General features: G+C 43.8%; 3 protein-coding genes across 5 annotated transcripts in view; 1 reads left to right on the top strand and 2 right to left on the bottom strand.

Moving 5' to 3' along the window:
• Positions 1–180: 180 nt before the first annotated feature.
• On the bottom strand, positions 181–22,692 carry IRS4 (insulin receptor substrate 4). The gene is made up of 2 exons (XM_038164654.1): positions 18,980–22,692; positions 181–2,576 (listed from the first exon to the last, which is right to left on the bottom strand). Exons 1-2 carry the CDS (start codon positions 22,452–22,454, stop codon positions 2,572–2,574), a joined length of 3,480 nt encoding a protein of 1,159 aa, XP_038020582.1. The 5' UTR covers positions 22,455–22,692; the 3' UTR covers positions 181–2,571.
• On the bottom strand, positions 22,583–23,774 carry LOC119695131 (vegetative cell wall protein gp1-like). Its single transcript, XM_038123034.1, has 2 exons — positions 23,651–23,774; positions 22,583–23,106 (listed from the first exon to the last, which is right to left on the bottom strand). The coding sequence occupies exons 1-2, from the start codon at positions 23,772–23,774 to the stop codon at positions 22,616–22,618; spliced, it is 615 nt and encodes a 204-aa protein (XP_037978962.1). The 3' UTR covers positions 22,583–22,615.
• NXT2 (nuclear transport factor 2 like export factor 2) overlaps positions 23,068–27,326 on the top strand; it is an 85,184-nt gene continuing 80,925 nt past the window's right edge. The window contains exons 1-3 of one of the 3 annotated variants that reach the window (XM_038164665.1): positions 23,370–23,919; positions 24,053–24,228; positions 26,040–26,122. Coding sequence is in view for 1 of the 3 variants with exons in the window: in XM_038164662.1 (XP_038020590.1) it covers positions 23,908–24,228; positions 26,040–26,096 (378 nt within the window). In the remaining 2 variants the exon portion in view is untranslated. Of the gene's footprint in view, positions 24,229–26,039; positions 26,123–27,326 lie in introns of those variants that run through there. The other 2 variants (XM_038164662.1, XM_038164663.1) reach the window with 2 other exon arrangements.

A 27,326-nucleotide genomic window follows, 5' to 3' on the forward strand; every position in this document is an offset into this window, starting at 1 on the left:
AAGTGAAAAGGCAAAGAAAACTGGAGAGATGGGGAATCACTACCCTGAAGCAGTGCTAAAACTTCTCCAAATCTTCAGGGATACAGGGTGACAAAACCACTTTCAGGAGAAGCAGCTGCAGCAGGAGGTCTGACGGAAAAACCCAGAAGTTTGTTTAAAAATAAAACGCGGACACGGAGCTACATGAACACGTATTTACTGCAAGTAGCTCTATGGAAAGCCAAGTCAGATAAATATAAACACTATACAGAGCTTCAAGCCAGTCTCCCAAAACCGCAAACGCGATGTGTTTTACAAAGAAAACAACAGAACAATATTTACAATGGAAGACAAAGCCAGATCAATCAGCCCAACTTTAAAACAGATCTGTGGAGCAGAAATAGCAAATATAATGAACAGTTTCAACCATATATGTTTTAGTTTGTACAGACAATAACTGTCCAATATCAAATTAAATTTACAGGACAAACATTGTTCTATCATTGGTATTTTTGTACTATACAGCAGCATAAACGGGTAGCTGGAAGGTAGTATATATAGTGATATGTTTTACATCATCTGAAAATGTTCTTCCAGCACAATACTGAATAAATTAGTTGCTGTAAACTAAGAGATTCAAAAAGATTGCATATTTATTATGCCGTACCTATTAGTATTTGTACCACTATACTTGAGGTTACCCATTTACTTATTTATTCAGCATGTATTAAATCAGTGCTGTATATTGTACAATGGCAGCCTCAGGGACTCTAATATGAAATAAGTATGTAACAAATTTCTTCAAAACAACCTTTTCCTTTCACATTAAATGTTTAGAACTATTTTCACCAAATTTTGATTTCTTAGAAAAGATGTAAAGCTTTATAAAAAGCTGTCTACATATTGCATTATTCATTTATGAGACCAACCAACAGCTATGTGGCAAGACAGTATCATGGTCTGTAAGAGTGGTCGTGTTTTTAATTCCTGTATGTTTAGCAGCAAGTAATTGTACCAACTGAAACTTCTCTTCCAGAATCAAAAACAGGTCTGTGCTTTTAAACTCTGTAGCAACAGTTTTTGCTGTCACTAGACACTGTGTAAACTGATTGGTACCATGTTTCCTAAAAAAAACCCCAAAACAATCACCTCATATTTTAGTGACGTGTACATTTCATTGCTACTCAGAAACAGATCTGGGTACACATCACTGCACAATCCAAGCTGACAGTGTCTGATTTGTTACACAAACTGTACCAGCAATCTGAAGGTTGTTGTCGGAGGTGAGGCAGCCTGGCACACCCGTTGTACAATATACATGTGGAGGATTCCCAGCTGTGTGGTGCAGTACAGCATGAGGATTTGTGTACCACTCTGAAACCCTTTAGCAATCGTCAGTGCCTTTTATAATCCATTGCATGTACCAATGACTAGTGTCATGCTCTTTTAAGTTCATAGCAGTGTTAAAAAGCTAAACTCATTTCAACCAAAAAAAAATTCAGTACAAGAGTGAAGCACTTAAATTGTAGAAAAATCAGGGCTTATTTTAAAAAATGTCAAATAGTCATTGTTGACGTTTCTGTCAGTGGGGCATAGACAATCGATGAGCCAACATTTTACTTCATTTCCCCATTATGCCAGAAAGAAAGAACAAAAATAGTCCCAAATTAAAAGTGGGACTTTGGTTGAAAGTAAGATCAATTAGGGTGGTTTCCCTTTAAAAAGCTACAGCTGACAAGTCTAATGCAGAAGTCACAAACATTGGATACGACTCCGCAGTTCTCCATTCGAATCCATGAACAAAAACCTCATTTTACACAATTCATATTTATAAACAAGAACAAAAACAATCTACAAGACAACCAGCCCATTAATCCTACTTTGTACATACCAAAATTCTGAGCAAAATAAAATTTATGTTTAAGCTCGTGACAGACACTTGACTGAAAAGCCTCTAGCCTATGCTCAAGAAATACCTCTTGTACCATAAAAGCAAAACCTTAAAAAAAAAAAGAAAAAAAAAGGCAGAAGGGGTTTCTTTTCCTCAGACCCATCTAGTCCCATGGGTTCACCCCTCAAGCTAATGTGCACCTCTCCCTCCCTCCTTCTGCCCAGTCACCTGGAAAAATCCTGAACTGCCAAAGTATTTCTAAGCAATACATGTTTTAAGCTAACCACTTGTTAATGTACCAGAGAAGTAAAACCCATGTTAAACAGACAATCAGAAACCAGCTTTGACTTCTCAGAATATAAATTTTTTTAAAAAAATTAACAAGAGAGGCAGGAAGAAGAAAGGGACATACAGGGATCTCCTATTAGCATTCACACTGCCTCCCAAATAGATATTACATGAAAGACCAAATTCCATCACCAAAGCACAGCTATGAAAAAACGTCAATTCAAATTAATTCAATTGTAGAGAGCCGATGTCTATGAAAAAAAATAATGAGAAGGATGTGTGTCTATGTCCGTGCTGGTGGAAATGAAAGTAGCCGGCTGGAGCTGAGCTTTGCTTCCAAAAGCACCACACAGTTTCTGGAGTTACCAGCAGAAAAGTCTTCTCTTCCAACAATGGTTTCCATGGCAATGCAATCAGTCTAGAAAGGAGGGGGGGAAAAAAAAGTCAGTGACATTTCAGATGCAAGTTATATCAGAAAAAAATGTTTTCTAGGGAGGAGAACACATGGAGCTTATCCACTGCAGGAGTGAGAGCTGCTGGCCGCAGAACGCAGGTCCTTCACAGAGGGAGGGGACGCTCCCAGCTGCCAACCCTTCAGCGATCCTGAGGGAAGGAAGAACCAGGGAGCCTGAAGCAAGCACCGAAGAGCCACTGCAGCCAGAGTGACACGCGTACACGGGACAGGAGCTGGGGCAGCAGCCAGCCCATGCTGCCAGCCCGTGCTGGGGACAGCCCAAGGCTCAGAGCTCCCACCGCACTGTCCCCTCCGCGCTGTCCCCTCCGCGCTGTCCCGAGAGCCCCGCGGCGCCCCAGCCGCTGTGACAGACCCTGCGGCCAGCACTGCCGCTCCCAGCCGGGCACAGCTGGCACCAACGCTCCTGCACCGCCGGCTCCAAGCAAGGAGCTGCGAGTCACGGCAGCTGCGTGCCCCGTCCTCAGCTTTTCAGGAAAAAGCTGTATTTAGTTATAATTAGAAACACCTCACGGCACGCTCTCGTCCCTTTTTGAAGGAAGTCTCACTGAAAGGCAACACCCAAGTACAAAAGCGCACAGCTACAGCCAGCTCCCTTCTTCAGGGGCTCCAGACTGACTGGAAAAGGCAGAAATCCAAGCACTTGCTAAAACTGCGGGAAGATACAGATGGGCCACGAGGCACAAATGGAAACAGGAGGCAGTCCGCCCTCAAAGCACAGTATCAGCCCCGCGATGCCACGCGCATGCCAAGGTGAGAGCAACTCAGGAGGTTCCTGACATGGAAGACAAAGTGATGAAGGGCATGCAAATGCTTTCTGCAGTTGCATGAACACAAATGAGGAACATATAAAAAGTCACTTTCCAGCTCTGAGCCAACACAAACACTGATTTTCAGTCTGGAGGGCTACTGCCAACCCAGGCAGTGAATCACACTCTCCCAGCTGAGACTGTCCTCTTCCACCATTTCTGTCCTCTCAGCCAAGACTGAGGGCAGTGTCCTCTGCCAGGCAGGTGTCTGTGCTCACCTTCTCCCCAAGGCTTTTACTTGCAGTACAGTGAAGAGGGAAACAGCCAGTTGCTCTCATTGAGAAACAACGAGTGCGAGAGGTTTATGCTTAAGAAAACAACAGATACAGAAATGTCAGCTACTTTTTCCCTCAAAGTGCCAGCTCTCTCCCTGTTCTGGGAGCTGCCTGAGCTGCAATATGGGAACACTTCATTACACAGCACAGCAATGGCAGCACAGGCCCCTGGAACTGAGGAAGGGCTTTCAGGACTTAATCCTGCCCATGCTCTTCTAGTGGCTCCCAAGGACAGCAGCTACATCTCACTGCTGCTCCTAGTTCTTCCTTGCCTCTGCTCCAGGGATATGCTAAAGAGAAGAAGACCATGTAAAGAACAAGCATTATGTGTAATAATGCAAACCTGAATGTTTACTTACAAACCAATCATGAGGTATGCACACACAAACTCCACCCTGTGCTAAAGAACTTCTGACTTCTGTCCAGCTAAAAGTACTCTCCCTCCGAAAGAAATAAGAAAGCTAAAAAAACAGAGAAAAGACCAAAGCTCAGCTGAGCAGCCCTGCCATCCCAGCACTCAGCAAGGACTGCCCGTGGCTCCAGAGACAGAGGCAAAGGCAATGGCAGGGCTGGCAGTAGTGGGGAAGTATAGAGGAGTCCTTCCGCTTCAGGAGAAATTCCCTTTCAATCCTACACAGCCCTCACCAAGGTCCACGTTGCTGTGTTTCATTTTTCAAATATTTCAGTGATTTCAAAAATACAGCAACTTAGTTTTCCTCAATTAAAGGAAGAAACAGCCAAAATACACCCACAACTTGAGAATCTCTATTTGTGTTATTTCACAGACATCATAAGATCACTACAAAAAGCTATTGCTTGGTACGCACAGAGCACAATGTGGTCAGCAATGGCTTTGTTTTCACAAAAGCCAACTGAAGCTATTATTTCTGAAATAATTTTCCTCTTTAGAAAAATATTGTTTTGTTGTAAGACCAAAGAATGAAAATATGCACCACAGCTTGCAATGAATCACACCTCAGTGATGCATGCAAGTCAAACATTAAAACAGTTAAAGCTTCTATATTAAACTTATACTCAATAAAAATTAACTTTACCAGCAACCCCCCACCCTTTCCTTGCTGTGGACCTGCAAGCTCACATAAAAGGAACTTCAAAAACTGTCTCTGCTTTTGTCAGGACATTTTTCCTCCACGCCTTACACACAAGACACACCTGAAAGCTGTTTGACAAGTTATTCTAATCTCTCCAAGCACATCCCCAAAACATTTTGAAGAGCAAAGGCCCAGTGGCTTGAATCAGACCATCCCATATGGCAGAACTCAGTATTTACACCTAGAATGTTCTGAAAATTTTCATAAACTAATGCCAAATTACATTTAAGGTATTTGGAGGGGAAGGGGAAGGGCTTAAGAGCAAAAGAAACCCAAGCTTGCTTAAGTCCTAAGTTTAATTCTCTGAAGCAGCTACATGTAGTCAGACAGCAGCATGGCAACCAGTTCTAAAGCAAGAACGTCAGGTAACTCTGGGCAGGACCCCAAACAGCACAGATGAATTTATCAGAAACCAGAAGAAAGCCTGGGATCTCCCTGCAGCATCTCCCCTTCCCAAAACTCTGCACATCCTAAACAAGAGCTCATTAATTTCCTGCCTCCGTGATTATAAACTACACTTCAACATGTTTCTTCTCAATTTTTAAGGTAGAACAGAATCGTGTGACCTGTAAATAAACATAAGTGAGTTTCACATAAACATTACCTGCAAGCTGATGTCAGTCTCATAAAGCCCTGAGTCTTTCATACATGGAGCTATTGGTTGTCACCACTTCTCTAATCCCCTTATTAAAGCTGGAAATTGCAATATTGCAGTTGGAGCAGTACAGCTGGCTGCTGTCCTGAGTCATCAGCACTTTTTTGGTATCAAAGTATCAAGCAGATATATATACACACATATATGTGTATATGTATATATGGACACATATATATATCACATCTTTTCTCAGACAAAAAAGGCTAAGAGCAACTTGTGAAACTTGACCACATAAAAGAAAAATATTTCATCTGCAATCTAAGAGGAGACCATAGTTTTGCAAGATCCCTCCCACAAAGCGCTGCAGTCACCGCCATACCCCAGGGCCACCTCAGGAGTCCATTCGTGCTGCAGCCCAAGGCCCACAGGTCACCGTGCAGGAACCCCCAGCACCCCAGAAATCCCGTGTCACCACAGTGGAGGCTGCACCCGGGGGCGAGCGGGGCCTGCAGCCCAGCCCAGGGCAGCTGTGCAGTCACAGAGCCCCGGCACGATTCCCAACCCCTCCATCCCTGGAGCTGGGCTGGGTCACAGCACCCCCACAGTGAGCCCCACAGGTCACTGCTCCCACTGCCCACGGGGGCACGCAGCACCTCGGGGTCACCTGGGCACCAGGGAGGTCTATCAAGAGAAGCTGCTCATCAGAAGAGGTGTAAAACGGGTTTAATGTGAGAGCAAGGCCAGTGAGTGTTGTGCTGCTGACCCCTGGATTCCCACCTCTGTGGCTCCTACCAGAAGGATCCTTTTGAAGGGACGTGGCCTTATTTTGAGAGGTTGCAAAAGAACTTGCACATTAAGCTTCTTGACAGTTCTTCTCTCCCACACCTGAACTACTTCCATTTTTTCATTAACCAGTTCCTGAAGGAAACCTAATGAGGCCATGCAGTGCTTGAAGAAAACAGCAGTGCTTCTGTGAAGCTGAATAATCTTATTTCAGTCTCATCATGTACGATTCCTTAGACATCAATTTCCTATGTTAATAGTACAGATATGAGAATTGCTGATCAACAATAAAAACCAGATTAACACTTCATACAAGCTCCCATAAGCATGGATTTAACTCAGCACTGACTGAACAGAAAAGGAAGCTGACAGAAAAAGGGATAAAGAAACTCTTCTAGAAGGTAAACAAATTATGAGATGTGAACTAGCAGAGACAAGAGATATATTCTCACAGAATAACCCAGCATTCCCCTGAAGTTCTCAAACAAAAATGCCACCAAGTAAATCTTGGTAGCCAGATCAGACAGAACTTTCACTTGCAGTGTAAACATACAGCTGTTCCTGGACTGTCACAAGCTCTTCTAAGAAAATCTACACAGTCTAAAAAAAAAAAAAAAAAAAAAAATCTGATAACTGATCATGACAACAAACAAGCAGCAAAAAAAACTCTGCAAAAAACCTTTCGAGGCAGCCCAGAAAAATACTACTCTAAGTATTTCATTGCATTGAATTTCATTGCAATGAAATTTCATTGCATTGCACCCTACACTGGGCTTTTCTATCCAAACTTCAGCTCTATTAATAAATTTTACACAAAAGCTTCAGCCTTTATTCAAAATTGAGCTTTACTGCTTCAGACTACTGACAACAATACAAATTCAACTTCTTCTCAATGTTTAATATGGAAAACGAGCCTAGACAGCATCCAAACATTTTCAAAATTCATCTCACAAAATATGTAAGCAAAGTTTGGAAAACTGAAGTGACATTACACAATGCCATTTCAATTCAGCAGTTTAAGATGGGATCAGATTATAAAGCTCCATGCAGTTGTCTGAATTTTGCTGAGGAACAATCAGAGGAAGAAGATCACAAGGCAGAAGAGAAAGTATGGGGCAAATACTTAAAATAGGATGGCAGCATTGCTGAAAGACGTTTTATTTAAAATTAAGGAACACACTGAGAAAGCACTCTGCAACTTTTCTATGCAAAAATTGCATAGTTTTATAAAAATTAGGAGCAGAGATATAAATCAGCTCTAATTCATTAGATGCAAACCCAGTGCGTTCCACTTGAAAGTGCATGAGATGAGAATATACCGAATTTACACTTCATTTCCTCCGTCTGAATTATCAAGGCCATACAAGTCAGGACACTTTGAAACATACTGAGAGGTTCTGAGAACACAGCAGACATACCCTAATTCTCTCAAAGAAATCCATCCTAAATAATACCTGTTTTTACAGGAAAGGCTTTTACTGACATAATTCTGCAATTGATTCCTGAAAGGATAAAAGCTTTGCTTACAGAAGATATTAGTTTAAGATAATTAAATTATTAAAATCTCCATGTCAAAGACTAAGACAGCTTAATGCTTTCTGAAGAACATTGCTGAAGTTCTCCATTTCCTGAACTTCAGGTTAGGAGCAAATCAGAATTAATCTGATTTACGCAGATCAAAAGCAGCTGAGCAGCCCTAGACTTTTTGTGCACATGGCCACACAATATTCCTGTTGTTCAGGAAAGCAGTAAACCCGGCACAACCTCAGGACAAAATGTGGCATCCAAAATCATTTTGTTCAGCAGCCAGGCTGGGGCAGGAGCAGAGCAGTGGGTTCCACACAGAGCCCTCCTCATGGCAGGCAGGCCAGGGAGGGCTCATTTACCCAAATACATTCTTCACAAATCAGTGAAAATTTTTCTTTTGCTCTGAATTTTACCAAATACACAGATATTATCCCACGCCATTGTCCTATTTCTTGGAATTATTATTTTAATGGCATAGCTTTAGACCTTGCTAGAGGCAAGCAGAGTTACTTGAGAAAAGCCAAATTTCTTGATTTGCACCTGGCAGACACCAAGTCTACAAATACAAATCAAAACCTGACCCACCTGCTGCATCCCTCACAGGTGCAGTTATGGTGCCTGGGTGACCCAAAGGAGGCCCTGACACAGAGACATCCAGATCTGGCAAGGTGTTCAGCTACCTGCTGACCACCAAGCACATACTCCATGCACTCAGCTACCTGCTGACCACCAAGCACATACTCCATGCACTCAGCTACCTGCTGACCACCAAGCACATACTCCATGCACTTTCTTCAGCCAACAACAGATTAACCATGCTCAAAATCAGCTAACTAATATATGTTGAATCTATCATTTGACTGACTTTCCACAAGCAAAAAAAGGCAAAATTTGGTAAAAAAAACAAAAACAACCCTGTTGCATGACCCACTTTTCACCGGGTTAACTATTTAAACACAGCAACTGGTAACAATATCCCAGAATTGTTCATTCAAAACATGGTTTTGCTACTATTAGTGCTCAGCAATTTCACCAGCTAAAAACCTCTCCCATGCTTTCAGATAATTTCTACTCACTTAGCAGAAATGCCTTATCTCTTGCAACAGTGGCTTTTTTTCCTGTTGGAATAAACAGCAGGGTTGTTTCTAGGAAGGCTGTATGCACACTCCCTAATATCATCTCTTCTGCTGATACAATTCCTAGAATTAGTAAACTTGCCTGCAGTTCTGGCAGAGGTCTAATCCCAACTCAAATAGCACCAGACAGCTCGACAAGAAGTTGTTGGACATTTTTTTGAGTTTGTTTGTTTGGAGGTTTTAAACTAAATTTCTATTACAATATAACACAACACTAAAAATTTACTCTTCTCCACCTCAAAATACATAGTTCAAAACTTCAGATTTTCATGTTGAAGAAGAATCAAAAAAAGGTTTTGCTTTTGAAAAAGCATTCTCTCAGCAAGTGTGTGAGTTACTGCACCTGACCTGAACCACACAAAATATGGGTAAATTTTAGCCAAAAAAAACAAAGTTGTTTGTGTGGCTTCTGAGAATACCACCTGCTGCAATTCCCCCTGCTCCCATGACAAAGGTCAGGAGCCCTCAGTGCCAACAGAGAGGAATATTTCCTGTCTGTGCTCTTGCTGCAAAGTGGGCATTATGAACTGTCTGGAAACAAATAGGGAAGAAAACAGCCACAGCAAACACCTCTGTACATACAGCCCTGCTTCCTGCATCCAGAAAGGACTCGGAACACTTGGGAAGTTCCAGTAGTGCAGAAGAAACTCCTGCAAGCTGTGACACAGCTTCCCAGTGAGGAACAGACTGGTAACAAGAACCCTTCAGCCTGCAGGGAAGTACCAGGACATAAGAGGAAATTTTAAAAGCCCAGATTATACCACAGGTCCACACTGCATGTGGTACAACACACTGGAAAAGCGTATGGCAGGGGAGGGCACAGCATCTACACAATCCTAAGCGGCCTGGAGAAAAAAGATAAGATTTGTTATCTCTTCCACTACACAAACCAGGGGCTGCCAAACTAAGCTGGTACAGAGCAGGGTCCAAAATGCACAGAGGTCTGCAGGCAGCATGTCCTGATGGATTGTGGGCTGCTGTGGATACAAGGAGTTTACACAGGATCAGAGAGAGACTGGAAAAGTACTTGGATTAAAGAATTATAAAACAGACTTGAATTATAAATCACACAAACTACATTGGGCTCAAGAAATCCCTCAAGCTGAAAAAAAAAAGAAAGAAAATCAGAGGCTTGGGTGTGTGTTTGTGGGAGGTATTACACACACCTGCCCTGCTCTTCCTCTGCTGGGTAGTGACTGCTTGCAGGCACAGGTCTGGGGCTGGAGTGAGCCAAACTGTTCTTAGGAACACAACCAAGAGAAAGGGCAGCGTCACTCATGACTAATGAAACAGCTCCCCACCTTTCAAACCACCTTTCCCAAAACTTCCTTTCTACATGAAGTTTCACCTGTTGTAATTCATCCCTTCCCTCTTCTCAACCATTTTAAACCTCAACACCTGCAAGCATTTAGCACTACCCTTTTCTTTCACCTCTAGTGCCATAAATGATTGTCAAAGGCAAAAAGTTACTACACAGCCAAATACCTACACAGTTACACACCTGTGCAGGCTCACATGTGCCTGCATAGGAAAATCTTTGCTATCAGTCATACCAGTGACATGCATCAATTTTTTACATTTCCTAATTATTACATTATCGACTCTCCATCAATATTAGGACACCCCAAAGCCTGGCTCACGCAGGAGAGGAAAAGAAAGGTTCAGATTGGACTGCATGTGTGAAGCAACATCTTCTCAAACCTCAGGACATGCCCAAGAGCCAAGGACATGCCCAAGAGCCAAGGATTGCACTTTCAGCTTCCAGGAGCAGTTTGGGAGCTGACAAGGACAGAGTTTAACTCTAAACACAGACAACATTTAATCAACAGTGTCCAACTCTTGTTTAGGGTCTACCTTGTGGAACATGTCAACATTAACATTTCAATCACTCATACCCTCAACAGTGAATCAAGCCTCGATGCTGCCACCACTTCCAGATTTACTCAAAACCACTGCAGCGTCTGTTCAACCTGATCTACAGACACAGAAATAAAGTCACTTTCTCCTGTGAAAAAGTCACTTTCTCCTTTCAGCCTGTGGAGGCTGGAGTGTGGCACTCCAGCCTCCACAGGCATCACTCCTGCAGCTGACAGCACTGCAGCAGCACTGAGCAGGTCCCATGCAGACCTCCCCACCCAGACATGGGCTCCAAATGCTCTGGGGGCATTTGGGTACAAATCCTAAAGGTGACAATCTTCCAAGCCCCACTGTGCCTTCTCTCCAATGACAGAATACTGCCTGAAACTCAGAGATGCCACCTAAAAACACCCCAAGAACAAGCCAGTAGTAATGCCAGGGCAGTTCCACCAGCTTGGCTGCTTCTGGAGCAGAGTCTCACCAAGAACAGAGGCCCCAGTCCACACAGCACATTAACTGCCAAGGGATGCTGCACAGGGTGAGCCTGTGTTTTGGTATGCACACCTGCTCACACCAAATCTACCAGCCACGTGTCTGCAGGAAAATTAACTTACAGAAAGGAAAAATAAATAAAAACAGGGGAAAAAATATCACATTCCACATCTAAAAGGGAGAAGTAAACACTGGGACATGTTCTTAACTCAGAGATACATGTTGGCCCACATTCCTCTTACCAAGATTAATATCCTGGCCAGTGTTCTGACATTCACCTCATCCTTCTCAAGTCATTTAAACCCTTACAACACTACCTTCCCTTGCTCCCTGCCATCTGCATACCCTTCCAAGTGCCTACACCAGCTTCCTCTCCTACAACCACTCTCAGCAGCCTTTTATCTCTTCCAGGCTCTTATCTGGACCCTGCCAATGGCAGCAGCCTTGATCTCTATCTCACTCTCCACCCCAGCACATTAGGTTTCATCCATCTCTTCAGTTTCATCTTTAAATTGTAAGCTCCTTAGGAGAGGGACCAACACATTTACATTTGTGGCACCATATGGGGACCTCCATCCTGTCTACCTGTTCAGGTTCCACAACAAGTAGAGATCCTGTCTGGAGAGATCCTGTCTGGAGCTACATGCTTTCATTAACAGACTGCTGTAATATTGTCTGAATGACCTCAAGATCAAATCTGTTCATTTTTTCAGCTCATTTCTAACTGAGTTCCTGTTCACCACAAGCTGCAATTAAAAAAAAGCTTGTTCTACAAACACTTAAATACAAATCCCACCCACCCCAAAAAAACATCACACAGTGAAATACAGACAAAAAAGGTCTCTCAAAGCATTTCACACAAAATTTCCAACAAAAAACAAATGCTGTTATGGAGCAATGTACTACTGGAAAAGCAAAGCGCTTGCAAAATGTTCTAACAGATTAACTAAAGATTGAAAATTATTCCATACAGAAAACAGAAATGCCAGTGCCTGTCAATAGCTTGAACAGGGGTTTCATACAAATTACCTATCCCACAGCTCACAAGAAAAGCTCTCCTTGGGCTAGTATACAATTAGGACATATTTATCAATGATAGAACATCTGCTTCACTGTCACTAAGAACTTCCCAAATTCCTGCTAGCCGAAGAGATCTGGGTAACAAGAAGCACTAGCTGCACTAGTTCCTAAAAATAATTCAGGTTCAGGCTATCCAGTAGGAAAAAAAGTTACATGGCTAATTCATCTGGTCAGCAAGAACCTGAACAATAAAGCAAACTGGGTCACCATGAGTACAGGAACAGAATCACACTATTCCCTGTGGAAGGAGAGTATCCCTCAACAGTGCCTCAATAAATTCAGAAACCAATTTTAACAGGTTTTTTTGCAGCCCTTTTGATAGTACTTTCTACAATTTTCAGAAGAAAAAAAAGGCATTTTGATACTCTCAGCCTTTCTACAAAATTCTGTTCTACTAAAAAGGGAACCTTCCTCCAAGTAGGCAGCATATTTATCAGCCTTTCATACCCTAGCAAAAAGGAAGTACTATTCTATCTATTGATGCCCTAATAATAATTCAGTTTGGTATTTATATAAGTTCATAACATACCTATGCTATGCAGGGAACACAATCCCTATTTACCTTTAGTAGTAATTTATTAAAGTTTTCAGTTTTCTTGAGTCACATTAAGTTGTATCTTTACCTTAGAATTACAGCCAAATCTGAACTATAGTTATTTCAGTATAAGCCACTTCTTTCAAAAACCCTCTCTTCTTGGAAGCATAAAAAAAGATCAGACCTCACACTGAACTCACGAGTCACTGGCACACAAAACACATGCATGCACACAGGTGCAGTCTCAATGGTTCGCATCCAACCATAGATCTAAATCAACAGAAAAATAATGTCTGGAAATAAGCAACCTCTGGCCCTTAAAATACAGCTCATGACTTGAAGAGAGCAGAAAATTCTTGCTAAGTCTACCAACCCTGTTGCTCCTGGGGTAATGCTACACCTGAAGCAAAATCTCCACAAATCCAAACACTTATGTATGTTCAAGATCATTTAGATAAGATACTCGGCAACACCTCTGAAATGCCTTTGATGAGTCAGGCTCATTTACCTTTGTCTTCCCACTGCCCTCAAGTATGTCAGAAATCCCTCCCTGATCACAGCTCTGCCTCTCAAGTAAATCATAACCCATCCCTAAGCTTGAGTGACCTTCACAGAGTTGCAGGGCTTGATTAAAACTGGAACATACTTCTCCCATTTTTCCCTTGTCACTGCCTAAACCTGCAAGACAACAGTGCAACTGGTGCAACTTGTATTCTCACAGGATTGTTGAGAATATTTAGAACATAAACTGAAAAAAGTTAAAGAGCAAATTTTCAGGGTGGACCATGAAACAGTTCTCCAGCAAGTCATTACACACCATTTAAGGTTGTGTTGTAAGACAATAGGCCATTTTTAAGAGAAAACAGCAGTAACAGTACATCCCCAGGCTCCAGAGAGTTTGACTCTCTCACACCTGCCTTCCAGTTTTATCACTCCATTTTCCTTTGAGCTGAAGAATGCCACATTTGATCACAACAGTACCTAAAATAGAACTCTGGAGTTTGTTTCCTTCTTCAGCTCAGAAAAACAAACTTGTTAGTGCAATCAACAGAATTCAGCATGGTTTTGGGAGCACCACAGACCCACAAACAGAGCACACACACACCAAGGTACAACACAGTACTATAAGCTCTTTTTAGCACCACCCAAAACCTCAAGGTATAAATCCTCCCCCGAGCAATCAAAATGACGAAAATGTATTAAAGATCCTTTCATAAAAAAAAGACCATACACAGAGAAAAGCAAACCCAAACTCTACCTACTGCTAACATACCACCGGACATACAAAAACCCCAAAGAAATAGCTAGTGACAAACCACCCCAGTAATCACATGCTGGAGTACAGCCTCTGGAAAGACCAAACAGCGCTGCCCACCCTCTGCAACTCCAACCTGCTGCCACAGTGACAGGGGAACAAGGGGCCCTCAGACACCAAGGGAGGAGGGGGAAATGTGAAGTTGTAGAGGGAAGAGAAAAAAGGGTAATAATGCATTTAAGATTTCAACAAAAGACTTTAAAATAAAATTAAAAAAAAAAAAAAACCAAACTTAAAAACAACCACAAAAAGCATGCTGAACCCATGCTGGATTACTCCCAGACCTCCCTGCATCCTGCAGCCAATGCCTTCACCTTCTGGACAGCTACAAGGGAAAGGTTCTAGACTTCCAAAAAGACAAATGTCACCATCAGCTGCAACTATGGATTTGAAGTCTGGAAAGCTGATTTCCAGAAGTATTTCAACACTGACTCCAAGTAAGCATTCTCTTTCAATGGCAGGGGAACATTCTTGTCTCAGACTTTCTCACCAAAGTACAAGGAAAGCTGAACTGATTCTTGGTCAAATATGTCATAATTAACTCACTCCCACGCCACACGGCAAAAATCTGTTCTGCCTTCAGCAGCTCACACACTACTTAAGAAGAAATTACTCTGGGTATTTTTAAGCATAGCTACAAGTTACCCAATATTATTAAAGTGGCATCTGTTACAGCAAGATTAAAATGGTTTGAGTTGTTTGGGTTTTTTTAGGAATTATTATCCCAGCTCTACTTCAAAGATGTAGGATACACAGCAGCATTTGGATGTGCTGCAGTAGAGTTCTTCAAATTATTTTTAAATGGGCCCCTGCCTTAAGTATTCTGCCAATACAGAAGAGCCTCAGTTTGAAACAAACTTTAAAACCACTACTTAGAAACCCAAAAGGAGTGGTTCATATCTCATAAACTGTAATTTACTATATTAGTAATAGCTAAAACTTTCAGCTTCTGAATTTCTTGAAGTATATATTGGTCCTTATATTCTTCAAGATTTTGCAATTGAAATATGCAAGTTACCAGAAAGCATTTGGACAATTTGAAACATCAAGTTTTGCTTTAGAGCTGTTGTTGTTTTCCTTCCTCTCAGCTTCCCAAAGTATACACAGCACTCTCACCCAGTCTGGAACAGGAGAGATTAAAAAGGTGAGGAACAATTATGTTATAATCCTGCACTTCATAGAACATCTTGAATAATATCATAGCATAGTGTTAGAATATCAGGTAAGCATCACAGAGTAGCAGATAAGATTGAAGAGTGGGTGTGAAATAGCTACTATTAAGCTGAACATTACATTTACTCTAAACAGCTGGTTTTGAGTCCAGGGTACCTTTGAAGGTATAATATTTCTAATTAGGACTGAAGAAACTTGTATTATACAGGACTCATTATGCATTTTATTACTGCCCATTCTCATTATCCTGCTTAGTTTCTACAAGGTCCAATAACAAGGTATACATTAGCTAAGCCCTGTTTGAAGTAGCTTTAGTGTTCTGTACTCCTAGCACAAAATGTCATGACTCAGATTCATGTAATCAAAACTGCAAACCACTTGCTTCAATATTGTGTAACAATTTCATGACGAAATTGTTTTGCTAATGACCTCCTTAAACTGCAAGCACTGAAAATCAGTATCTTCTATTATTATTATCATTATCAACATAAAACCTGAGCTCAGCTTTGCCTAAACCCCTAAAAAACGTTTAATAACAAGTCAGGCCTAGTTGCCATTCCACATTTGTGCTCTCCCCCTCCTCCATAGATGTCATGAATGGAGAAGGGGAAAACAAAAAGTTTGATTCACATCAGTGAACCTGAACCAAAAGTAGCTCGGGAATTACAATGAGGGAGCAGTGATGCATTGGAAATCACTCCACCACCCTCGGCAGTTTGGAGAACACAGCTGAGTCACAGAACACAATATGCCGTTTAAGCAAACAAAAACAAAAAGCAAACAATCCAAAGCTGGGAAGTGTTTTCCTTCCAATAAAACTGTGGTTCAGAGAGAAGAGATGAAGTTCTCTACCTGACAGAATTGAATACAGATGGGATAGCTCCTTTCTAGGAAGTTAAGGGTAAATACATCTGCTAAATATTTTCCTTAAGAATGGATTTAGCCACAGAGCACTTTTTCAGGCAGAGAGACTGAAAAAGTGAGATGCAGTAAGAAAGACAGCACGCAGTTCTGCTAAGTCTCCAAAAGTATTAAAAATATAAATTACCTAAAGGCACACTACACCTCTTCAGGAGACAAGAGGTTTAAGACTGAAGCTTTATTTTCACTACTTATTGGAATGTGAAACTGTTTTTCTGGATTACAGAAAGCTTTTAAAATATTAAAATAAAAGCTTTATTACCATAGAAACCAATAAGCTGTTTAAAGAATACACTTCTAAAATTGTGCTTGCTGTAGCTCAGAGACGTGATTTCATACGTGAAAGTAAACAGCTATCCTTATAATCAAGAGTTTTAAGTCATTCCTGAGAAACAGATACACACCATCAATTTACAGTACTATGTTCAAGTCTGGCAAGCTGCTTTTAAGCCTGGACTATTCCAAAATCTGTTCACCCTTTCCTGAACCCCTACAAGTGATAAGTGTCCACACCCCACCTACCCTCCTCCTATATACCAGAAATATTTGACACTGAAACCTTCATAGAAAACTGTCAGGCCTCGTATAATTTTGTGTTTCTCATTAGGACTATAAAGATGCTTGATTTCCTGGCAAAGCCCGTGGTTTTTGCACAGAGCCGGTTTTGCCTCCTTTTAATGCATTTCATTTCCAGAAAACTTCAATTCCCAACAAAAGCTAGCAGCTGTTATGCCTCTCGCTCCTCTGCAACTTGTAATAGAGAAGGGAAGAACCCCAAGCACAGGGCTGTAGATACTTTGCTGCAGCAACAGTAAGCAAAATGCTTATCATAAACACAATTTCTAAACACAGTATCTCTTGTAAAGTATTTTTCAATGTAATATTTACAATATAGCTGAAAGGAAAACATCTTTGTTCTTTTTTCATCCCAATTATGTAAAAATTATTTACTTTATAACACAGATTTTAGTCATATAAGGGGAATAAGATCAAGTTTAAAATTCTGCTGGTTTTGGAGGTGCTTTAAAAAAAAACATGAAAAAACAAACACAAATTAGCTGCAGCAATCAGTGTGCCCCTGACTGCAGATTTAGCAGACAAATCTTTGAAGTGCTGAAAGACTGACTTTGGAAGAAAGCACTTCTTGGATTGGCAACTTTCAACGTATTCTAAATTTGACTCCAACCAACAAAACAAAGCAGAGGAAAAAAAACCACTAAGGCAAACCACACATTTCTGAGCAGCCCCAAGCAGTGCTGCCAGACTCTGAATGGCATGCAAGCTGAGTCAGGCTTATACTTTCCACTAGTAAAAGCTACACAATTTTAAGCTCCTGCAATACCTTCTACCTTTAGAAACTTAGTTTTAAAGCAAAACTAGAAAAAAAATCCTTCCAGCGTTCAAGATTGTAACTAAAAATATTAAAAATTTAAAAGTCAGCAGCAGCCTGCTCCCTTACTGCTTTATCTGTGGACAGAGTAGACAAGTATCAATGTCCAACGATGATTAAATATTTCCTCTTAGTATCCAACAATTACTGACTATATGTACATTTGCAAAGAGAGGAAAGCATCATTTCCAACAAAAATGGTTTTCTACCAGAGAGTGAATTACTGTAAGGAGTTCAGTGGGTCACTGGCAGCAAAGCAATGACTATTCCTGCAGAGCTCCAGCACAGCACTCACACACACCGCCGCTCAGCCGGGGGACATGCACTGACACCACTAATTACCGGCTTTGCTCCCACCATGAGAGCTTATCGTATCAACAGCAATGTCCCTCCTCTTCCCCATACTCTTTCTCCCCACCTGCAACACCTTTATTTTTATGCATACTTCAAACAGCATTACCTTACCACTGGGTCAGACCACTGACAACTTGAAAGGCAGCAGCCTCCCCCACCAAGTTTCAGAGCTGAAGACACTGCTCAGAACCTGCTCTTCCTCAGCCACAGGCATTCCTCACCTGCTACACAAAAGGCAGATCCCAGGGAAAGGTGACAGCTCAGCTGAGCCCTAGGTGGTGAATATGAAGGCCATGAGCTGCCTGAGCCCCCCTCCACATTGGTCAGCCAAGTCCTCAGGCTTCTCCAGAGGACACAAAAATGCTGTGGAGACCAAAGCTCAAAAGCAGCCACCAAACCTTCGAGGGGAAAAAAACTGAGTTCTGTTTATGTAAGATTCAGCTAAATAAATCCAAACAGATTTCCACATTAAAAAACTGCTATAATATGTATTTCAACAACATTAAGAAGAAACAAGAAATATATTTAAGCCTCAAATTTTGAGGTCTAAATAAAATTTAGCCATTTTGAGCTTTTAAATAACAAAAATCTCAGTTCAGGAAAAAAATGAAGAGTCATCTAGTTCTAAGAAGGGAAAAATAGCAAAACAGAAGTGAAGGAAAGAGCTACCATAACCTCAGGACAAGAACTCAAAACATGAAATACCATTAATGCTTATGCTAGCAAAATGAATTTTAAAAAAAAAAGGCAGACTACAGTTTGATAACACCTCTGAGTGCCTAGAAGAGGCACATAAATGCTTTAGGCCAAGGACCACATCCCCTTTCACTGCTGTTCAGCGGTTCAGATGCTGCACTACAACAGAACTGGTTGTACTAGAATAACACAAGAGATTATAAAAAGCATTTACCCCACTCTGAAGACAGCACTAAGCAGACAATCTAATTCCTATGGTTAAGCAAGCATGAAAGGGAAGTGCTTTTAAAGTTACAAACCTTTTCTCGCGTTACACTTCAGCCCATCTGATCTGCTGAAATCTATGCTTACATAAGCTCCACTGTCCAAACCTGAAGTACCATTTTGGAGATGGCAAGCTGGCGCTGTAGTACTCGCCTCACAGCTTAGAGGGTCATCCCGTAAATTCAGAGCAATGTAGTTTAAGCCATTCTGAAATCCAGTTGAGGTATCCCTGGACATTTTGTTTTCCTGACCATCAGAAATGTTTTCATCCGGTTTTAACCAAACGTTGTCGAATGAGGCAGAGCTGTGTCTTTTGCTACTGTCAGTAAAGAAAGAGGATGAGGTTGTCACAGTCCCAGCAGAAGAGAACGTTTCAGAACTGTGTCTCCTCCTGCCTTGAGGGTCAGCTCGAATCACTTTCGGTCCTATAGGAGGGTCGGAGCTAGGGACAGAGAAGCTACTGCTACCAGCATATCGATCAACAATGCAGAGTCTATTAACGATGGAAGAAGGACTATCCATCTTTACAGCACTGTCAGATTCAGTGGCAAATGGCCTTGGAGGTGTTGCTGCCATGTTGAACGTCATCTCAGTGTAGTCATCAGTCCTGTTACTTGCCGTGCTAACACATGCAGCACCAAATGAAAGCCTGGCATAGTCAGGGTTTGGTTGGTTTCTAGGAATACTGGAACTTGCATAAATTGAAATATCTGTTAGAGAGTTCGACAGCTCCTTCGCTGCTTTCGGTGACTGCACATCCAAGTCAACACTCATGTAATCAGAGAGCGGTGACTGTCTGTGGTCACTGCTTGAGCCTAGAGATGATGGAGATCCTTCTGCAGATAAGGAATAGGGCGTGTTACTCGCCTTTTCATTGAAATCAATATTGATGTATTCACCAGGACTCGCTGGCTCCGGCGGAACTGTACGATCATACATCCTGGGGATGGTGTTACTCCCTCTCGTGCCTAGGGGCAGTCGTGTGGGCCTGGCAGCCCTGCTCTGCCCAAGTCCTTCATCCGAACCTTTCAACGTTGGCAGTTTAGAGATGCCATTAGCCAGAGTCTCACTGTTGACCCCCTTTACATTTTCTGGCGCACCATACAAGAGTTTTCCAGGTGAAGACATTGGAACATATTCACTGTGGTCACCATTTTGTCCTGATAACGCCTTAAAGCTTCGGGGCAAAGAAAAATATGAACTAAAACCTTTGGAAACAGAAGTGGTATGAATATAATTTGAATCACTGGGGTGCTTTGGAACTGAATTGCCAGGTGACATATCCATATACTCGTTGTTTACGATCTTCTCATTACTTCCTTTAGAAGCAAATCCAGTTAAAGGACTCCGCACAGGTGAAGAGCTGCCCTTTGGAAACATCATCATATAGCCTCGGGAGTCAACCTGAGATGGTGACCATGAATTGTTAATCTGTTTTGGAACAGACATGCTTTTAGGAGTCATTGGCAAATAATCGCTGGTGCTAGATAGAGAAGATGCAACTCCTGGCATCATTGGCATGTACCCATCATCTCTGGCTTTACTCCTGCTTTGGTTACACATGGAATCAAGGTTAGTGTCACTGTACTCCAATTCATGGTTATCTTTCAATTTTGGTGTTTCAGAGTAAAGTAATCGTCCGTGATTTCCTGCAGAATCTTCATCCAACAAAGCTGTAGTTTGCGTTGTCTTCTGCTGCACTGCCACAGAAGCTGGCTTTGTTAGAGAGTAAGCTCTTTTCCTGAAGCATTTTTCAGCCTCCATATAATCATCTCTTGAGCCATCATCTCCCTGTTGCTTATTCATGGACATGTACTCACTCAGACAGTTCTCCTCTCTGATAGGTGGTGTGTTTCCCAGGGAATCTGGTGTATTACTCCTCACCCTAAAGTACCTGAAGTCTCCAGGGCTGGAGCCATACTCATCAGAAGAGATGAATCCCCCATCACTTGGGGAACCACAAACAGATGAGCTAGAAGGCCTGGTCAGCATGTCCGAAGCAGAACCATGGCCACTGCTGGAAGAAACACTGATAGGACTTGTGGTGGAGGGAAAATGAGAAACAGGCAGCGAAGCAGACCTGGTGTGGTAAGATGAGCTGAAAGCAGCTCTCACGTACCTTCCACTCCCTTCCTGCCGGCCCAAATTCATCCTTGCAGTATTCAGGTGTATCAGACTCCCAGTCACTGACCTAAAAGGTCTAGTCATGGTTCCCTCTCCTTCACTGGAGGTTCTGAAGCGGTAGGAGTTGTTGCTTTTGGTGGTAGGAGGAGTGCCTCCAGCAACGCTCTCAGTTCTAGATCTTCTCTGCAAGCCTGTCTGGCTGGGGGGCAGGTTGCCCAAGTGCCTTCTGGTGGTGATGAAGGATATGGGATTGGTACCGCTGCCACCACCAGAAGACTGGCTCTTGCTTCGGGGCCTGAACTCTGCAAAGGCCTTTAGAGCTTTCATGGTATCCAGAAAAGTCTCGTGCATATTTTGGGCAACAACCGAATCATCCACTTGCATCCAGAGCTCTCCAGGCCCAATAGAGGCAGATCTGCCCACTTCAATGAAGAAGAAGTTCTCTGAGTGTCCACAGCGGCGGATGTTCATAAGCTGCAAGTGAACAGAGGGCACCTCCGAGTTCAGCTTGACAAGGTGGATGGCCTTGCTGGAGAGGCACAACCTGTACACTCCAGTGAGGTTTTTCGTTTGTCCCAAGCCTTTGGGCTTCACGTTGACCTGCCACACCTCCTTGAACACGGTGCCAGGCCTCAGGGTGGCCCCGTAGTGCTCATCATCCTCATCCACCTGCTGATCGGCGTGGTCCTCCTGCTCCAGGAAGCCCCTCTTGCTCTGGTTCATGAGCTCGCTGATGGCCTGGTACCAGGCCTCCTGCTCGGCGTCGTTCTCGGCCAGCATGGCGAAGTACTCGTCCTTGGTGTACAGGGCGATGATGTGCTTGTGCTTAGCGTCGGCCCGGCGGCTCACGGTGAAGCACTGGTACAGGGGGATGACCCGCTTGGGCGGGGGGCAGCACAGCGCGGCCGCCCCGCCGGCCCCCGCCGCCCGCAGGCTGCTCTTGAACTTCTTCTCGCTGTCATAGTACTCCAGCCGGGCGGGGGCCAGGTGGCTCTCGGCCCGCAGGACGAAGTAACGCTTGTGCCCGTGCTTCTGCTTCCGCAGGTACCCGCATTTCCTCACGTCCTCGCCGGCGCCGCGGCCCGCCGGGGGGGGCTGCCCGCCGCGGCCCGCCGAGGGAACGGCCCGGCCCGGCGCGGGGGCGGCCTCGGGCGCCGGGCACAGCGAGGCGCTGGGCGAGCGCCGCAGCAGCAGCAGCAGGTGGTGCGGCTGAGGGGACGGGCAGCGCCCGCCCTCGCCCGCCGCCGGCTCCCCCTCGCCCGCCGCCGCGCCGAGCACGCCGGGCTCCTGCTGGGGCGCGGCTCCGCCTCCCGTATGCCGGGCGCCCGGCTCCTCCTCGCTGCCGCCGCCGCCGCCGCCACCCGGGCCATTCATCCCGCTCGCCATCTTAGGGGCCACGCAGGGTCCGGTACCGCCGGGGACGGGGCACAGGGCGGGCAGCGGGAATCCGCGCTCACCGGAGAAGCGCCCCGTGCATGGGAATCGGGCGGTGCCTCCTGCGCCCCAGCCCGGTCCGCGCTTCCCCCGGTCGCTCCGGCCACTCGCACTCACGGGCGGCGGCGGCGGCACCGCGGCGAAAACATCACGTGACTCCGTGGAGGGCGGGGCCGCGGCGGGCGGGGCGCGCGGGGCGAGGGGGGCAGCGGCAAGCCGACCGGGCCGCGTGCCGGAGTGGCAGTGGCAGAGCCAATAGGAAACGGCGGTCTTTCGCCGGCGAGCCAATCAGCGGGCGGATCAGGGAGGAGAGGCGGGCTTTGCTGCGCCCCGTCCGGGGAGGCGGGGCTACAAAGAACGGACAACACGTCGGACCAATGGGAGGCGGCGGCCACCCCGGGCTGGCCGCGATCTGCAGGGGTGTTTCCTGTGCTGGGAAAAGAGGCGGGGCCGACCGTGATTGGCAGGAGTGTTGAGCGGTCGGTCCGACAGCCAATCCGCTCCTCACACACACAGACGGGGCAGGGAAGGCGGGGGAGCTGTGTATTCGGCGGCGAGAGTAAGGGGGAAGGCGGGGCATTGAGAAGATGGGCAGGCCGTCTGGCTAATCAGCGCAAAGCCCCAGCTGACGAACACTACCGGCTGACGTTGCGTTCGCCCGGTTCCTTCGGGGCGGGGCCCGCCCCCAGCGCGCGGAGCTGGCGGCGGCTGCCATTGGCCGGCGGGGAGGGCGCGCGGGGGGGGGGCGGAGCGCCGGCAGGGGTGGGGGGGCGGAGCGCGCGCCGCAGAGGAAGTAAACAACTCGGCAGCGCACAAGCGGCCGGTGCGAGGGGCTGCGCGTGACCACCCCCCCACCCCCCGTGTGCCATGTCCGACCTCGGGGCTCTGCCTCAGTCGCCCTCACGGATCCCACACATCTTCTTAGCTTCTAGAGCCCACTCACGGCCCCCACAGACTCTCTCATAGCCCCCACAGCCCCTCAAAGCCGTCACAGATTCTCTCATAGCCTCCTCAGCATCCTCACAAGCCCCCACAGAACCCTCAATACCCTCGCAGCCCCCTCATCCCCCGCTTCCTGCGCTGGCAGTGGCAGCGCGGTGTTGGTGACGTGCAGTGGGTTGTTTATTTTCGATACGCTGCTGTGTCACCCTTGTCTCGGGTGACAAGGGTTCGGGATTGCCCGCCGCCAGGCGCAGTGGGGTGACAATCCGCGTTACTCTTGTGACCGCTGTGCAGTCCTTTGCCTGTGGGATCCGAGTAGGCCACTGACATAATTCCTAGGGTTTAGGTCAAAATACGAAGAGTGAAGAGCAAATTTATTCTGTTTCACAGTTAATGGCCACTTCTGTGACGTAAAAATCTCTGCTCCCTCTAGATTACTTGTATTGATATAACACAGCGCCGGATGTTATTACAAGTACGGCTGCCCCACATTTCAGAGGCAATGTTGGAGGGCGAGGAGCCACTTCCAGTCCTCTACCCACTTCCCCAACACTTTCCTCCTCTGGTAATCCATTCCTCCTTTTGCCCGCTCGCCTATGTCCCCGCAGAGGACACTGTCCAAGCTGTGGGCAGGGCACAGGGCAGGTCCGTGACAGCCCTGGAGCCGAGCCGTGTGCCTGCGCTGGGGAGCGGGGCTGCTTCAACTGCAGGGCAGGGCAGGGTGTTGGCCGCGGATGCTGTTCCCGGTGCCTTCTCACTCCTAATAAAAGCTTCCCTGCCAAAGGTACGTTTTATTTCAGTTAGGAGTTTGTGTGTACCAGTCACGTCAAGTGTAAAAATAATCCTTTTCCTGTAATACAACAGCAGAGATCATTTCCCTAGCCAGTAATTTTGACCACACGTCTCTTTACTTTCTGTCTTGATTTGCTTTCAAGGTCATTCTTGAACTCCCTCACCTATGATTCATTATGAGATGACAACTCTCAACAATTCCTGACACTAGCTTCCATCACTGACTTGTTTTGTTTTGGGATAAATAGCTCTATGTTTTCTTTCATTCTCCCTCTCAGGTGTGGGAAAAGCTATTTTTTGAAGTCTCCAGTAACTCAGTTTGGAAGTTGACATGCCAAACCTTGTACTTGCCATATTGATTGTTTAAGTCTATCTTTTTTTCATAATTCTCTATTCACTGCCTGCTCACGGTGTTTAAGCTGCACTCTTTTTGGTTTATGTTTTTACATCATCTAACATGGCATATTCCTGTACATGATTAGAGATCCTATGTGTTACGGCAATACAGTAAATAGGTTCTAATTACAGAAATGTATTTATTCCCAAAGCAAGAATTATTAACACTAGAAAACTGAGATTAAATGTAGTTTTTAAAGCCATTCAGACATGTTGGCACAAAAATACACAACTAAACTCTCCATTAGTTAATGGTGTCATGAATTAACTATACGATTATATTGCATTATATTGTTAATTGCCCTTGGTAGAATTAAACTGGTTTCTGAAGATGAATTCCTTTTATTTTTCATTCTTTTCCACCTGGTCTGTCAGTGGGGTGAGGCTGAGATTTCCATAATTGTTTGGGTTTCATTCTGTACTTTTACATGAAATTTTAAAGTGGTTTTAAATGTACAGAGCAAAGTGAACTTTGTTCATTGTGCTTATTTGGGCTGGTTGCTGAAGAATATACATGGGAAGAAGAAAGGAAAACTTTTGAAAGAAAGGGCTTGGGTTCTCTTTTTTGTTTATTTTTTTTTTTAGTCATCAAACTCTAGGCTTGCTTGACAGTAACTATGAATAATCTGTCCCTGTAAGAAGAAACATATCACTGTTTTCTGGTCTCTCTTAAAGTCCTTTGCTCTTACATTGCACTTGCAGTGCTTTTGCTAGGGAGTTGAGAAAGCAACCTATGCATAATTAAGTCATGCAGAATTTTGGGGTGGTGGACACATGTGATCAGACCCGCAGGGACCTGCAGAAACAGAATTAATAGAAATGGATTTTTCCACTGGGTTCTCTCTGGCTTAAAAGGAGTGCTTAGCATTCCTGAAAACTTAATTTGTTCATGTTTTCCTATGTGACTACTAAAAAATACTTACCAAAAGTACAAGCTAATCTATAATTTGCATACTCCTTCTCAACTTTCATTAGCAGAAAGAACAACTATTTGTTTTCTCTCTCTTTGAATAGATATTGTTTGGAGTCTTTTGTGCAGTTGTGGAATCAAAATTACTGGTTTCCTGTAGTAATGATTTTTTATTTTTGTAGCTTATATAAAACATTTAAGTATACCTGTTAGTGTATTATACCCTTCCATTACTGACATAATTTTCTGGCTATGGGATTGGATCTAATTTTACAACCTTTTTTGTCACAAATGATTATAACTTTCACAAACTTTTGTAGGTTTCTTTCTTACCATTTTTCTGGCTACTTGTCTGGCACATAGCCATGGTTCACTTTGTAAAGTCAGTGCCCCACTTTTTATACAGAATCAGCTTTATATTCTTCAGTTTTGCTTACAGAAACCAACATAGCCTGTGTATGAAATGTTTCTTTAGCTGTGGGTACATTGTCTTTCAGAAACTAAAGAGAAATCAAGATCCCCTCCAAGCGTCTCTTGATCTTCACCAGACTTGAAGAACCAGTAGTTCTTAGAGCTGGAGGTATGTTTGCTTTGTTTCATGTATTTGCTCTTTCTACCCTACCAACTGTCTGCATGAAGCAGGCACTGTCAAAGGCCAAAAATCTGAAACCATTTCTTTCATTACAGTTTCCACAAGTGGCTATAATGTGTGTAATATAAAGCAATTAAGCTATTGGTAGTCATATTGTTGACCCAAATATGTCATCTGTGGCTGAAGTACTGAGGAACAAGGAATGAGTTCCTGCAGGGATCTCTGAAATTCCACAAGGAGTGATATTATTAATTTAGTTAAGATATAAGAAGTAAATGGTTTGGGATGTAATGTTGCATGATTTATTGCTCATTTATTCTAGTTACAACAGCCTATCTTATAGCCCATCCTCAGTTACATCTACAGGAGTAATTACCCAATAAAAACCAGAAAGGAAATCAGTTTTGTTGAGTAGTAAAACACAATCCTGGCTCAGTCCTGCTTGTGACATGTTCATAAAAGAAAAGGAACTGCAGAAATTACCTCTGTAGAAATTTAGAATAAAAATATCCCGGAAGTATGTAGCTACCAAAGGATGTTAAGAGAAAGGTAAGATTCACAGTTTTTAATTGTGTGTTACATTTTCACCAATCATATATTTCTATACATTTGTGCAAAATAATGTAATTGTTCATAATGTGTATTTATGGCCCAAACTCTTTCCTCATTTTAACTTTACATCTCCAAAGTATCCTGCTCTCATTAACTTCTTAGCAGTTCTGCTCTCACAGTAGGTCATACGGTGATTTTTACAAGAGGCAAAGTTAGCTCACAAAACCAAAGAGAACAGTGGTTTTAAATTCCCAGTTAGCATGTCTCATTCTGCAGATGGGGAAGTGTCCATGTCCGCTGTATGTCAGGGGAATAAGAAAATGAAACTAATGTGCCATTTCTTAACCCAGATCCAGAGGACAGTAATACCCTCTGTTTAAGGTACAGATAGTTGTTGTCACTGCAGTTTGCAGCAGGCTTGCCCTGCTTCCTTGGGCAAATCTCTCCTTCTACCTTGTTTCAATCTCTTGGTCATTTAATGGAAATAAGAATTTCTCCCTTTCTCAAAAGAGTGTTTTTAGAGATAAAATCTGTTCATGACAAAGAACCTCATACATTTTGGTATCAAAAAGTGGTTATATATTGGTATTGGTTATATAAAATTATAATATTGGTATTGGTTATATAAAATTATTGTAAA

This window comes from Motacilla alba, chromosome 4A (genome assembly GCF_015832195.1).
Source record: "Motacilla alba alba isolate MOTALB_02 chromosome 4A, Motacilla_alba_V1.0_pri, whole genome shotgun sequence".
Lineage (NCBI taxonomy): Eukaryota > Metazoa > Chordata > Aves > Passeriformes > Motacillidae > Motacilla > Motacilla alba.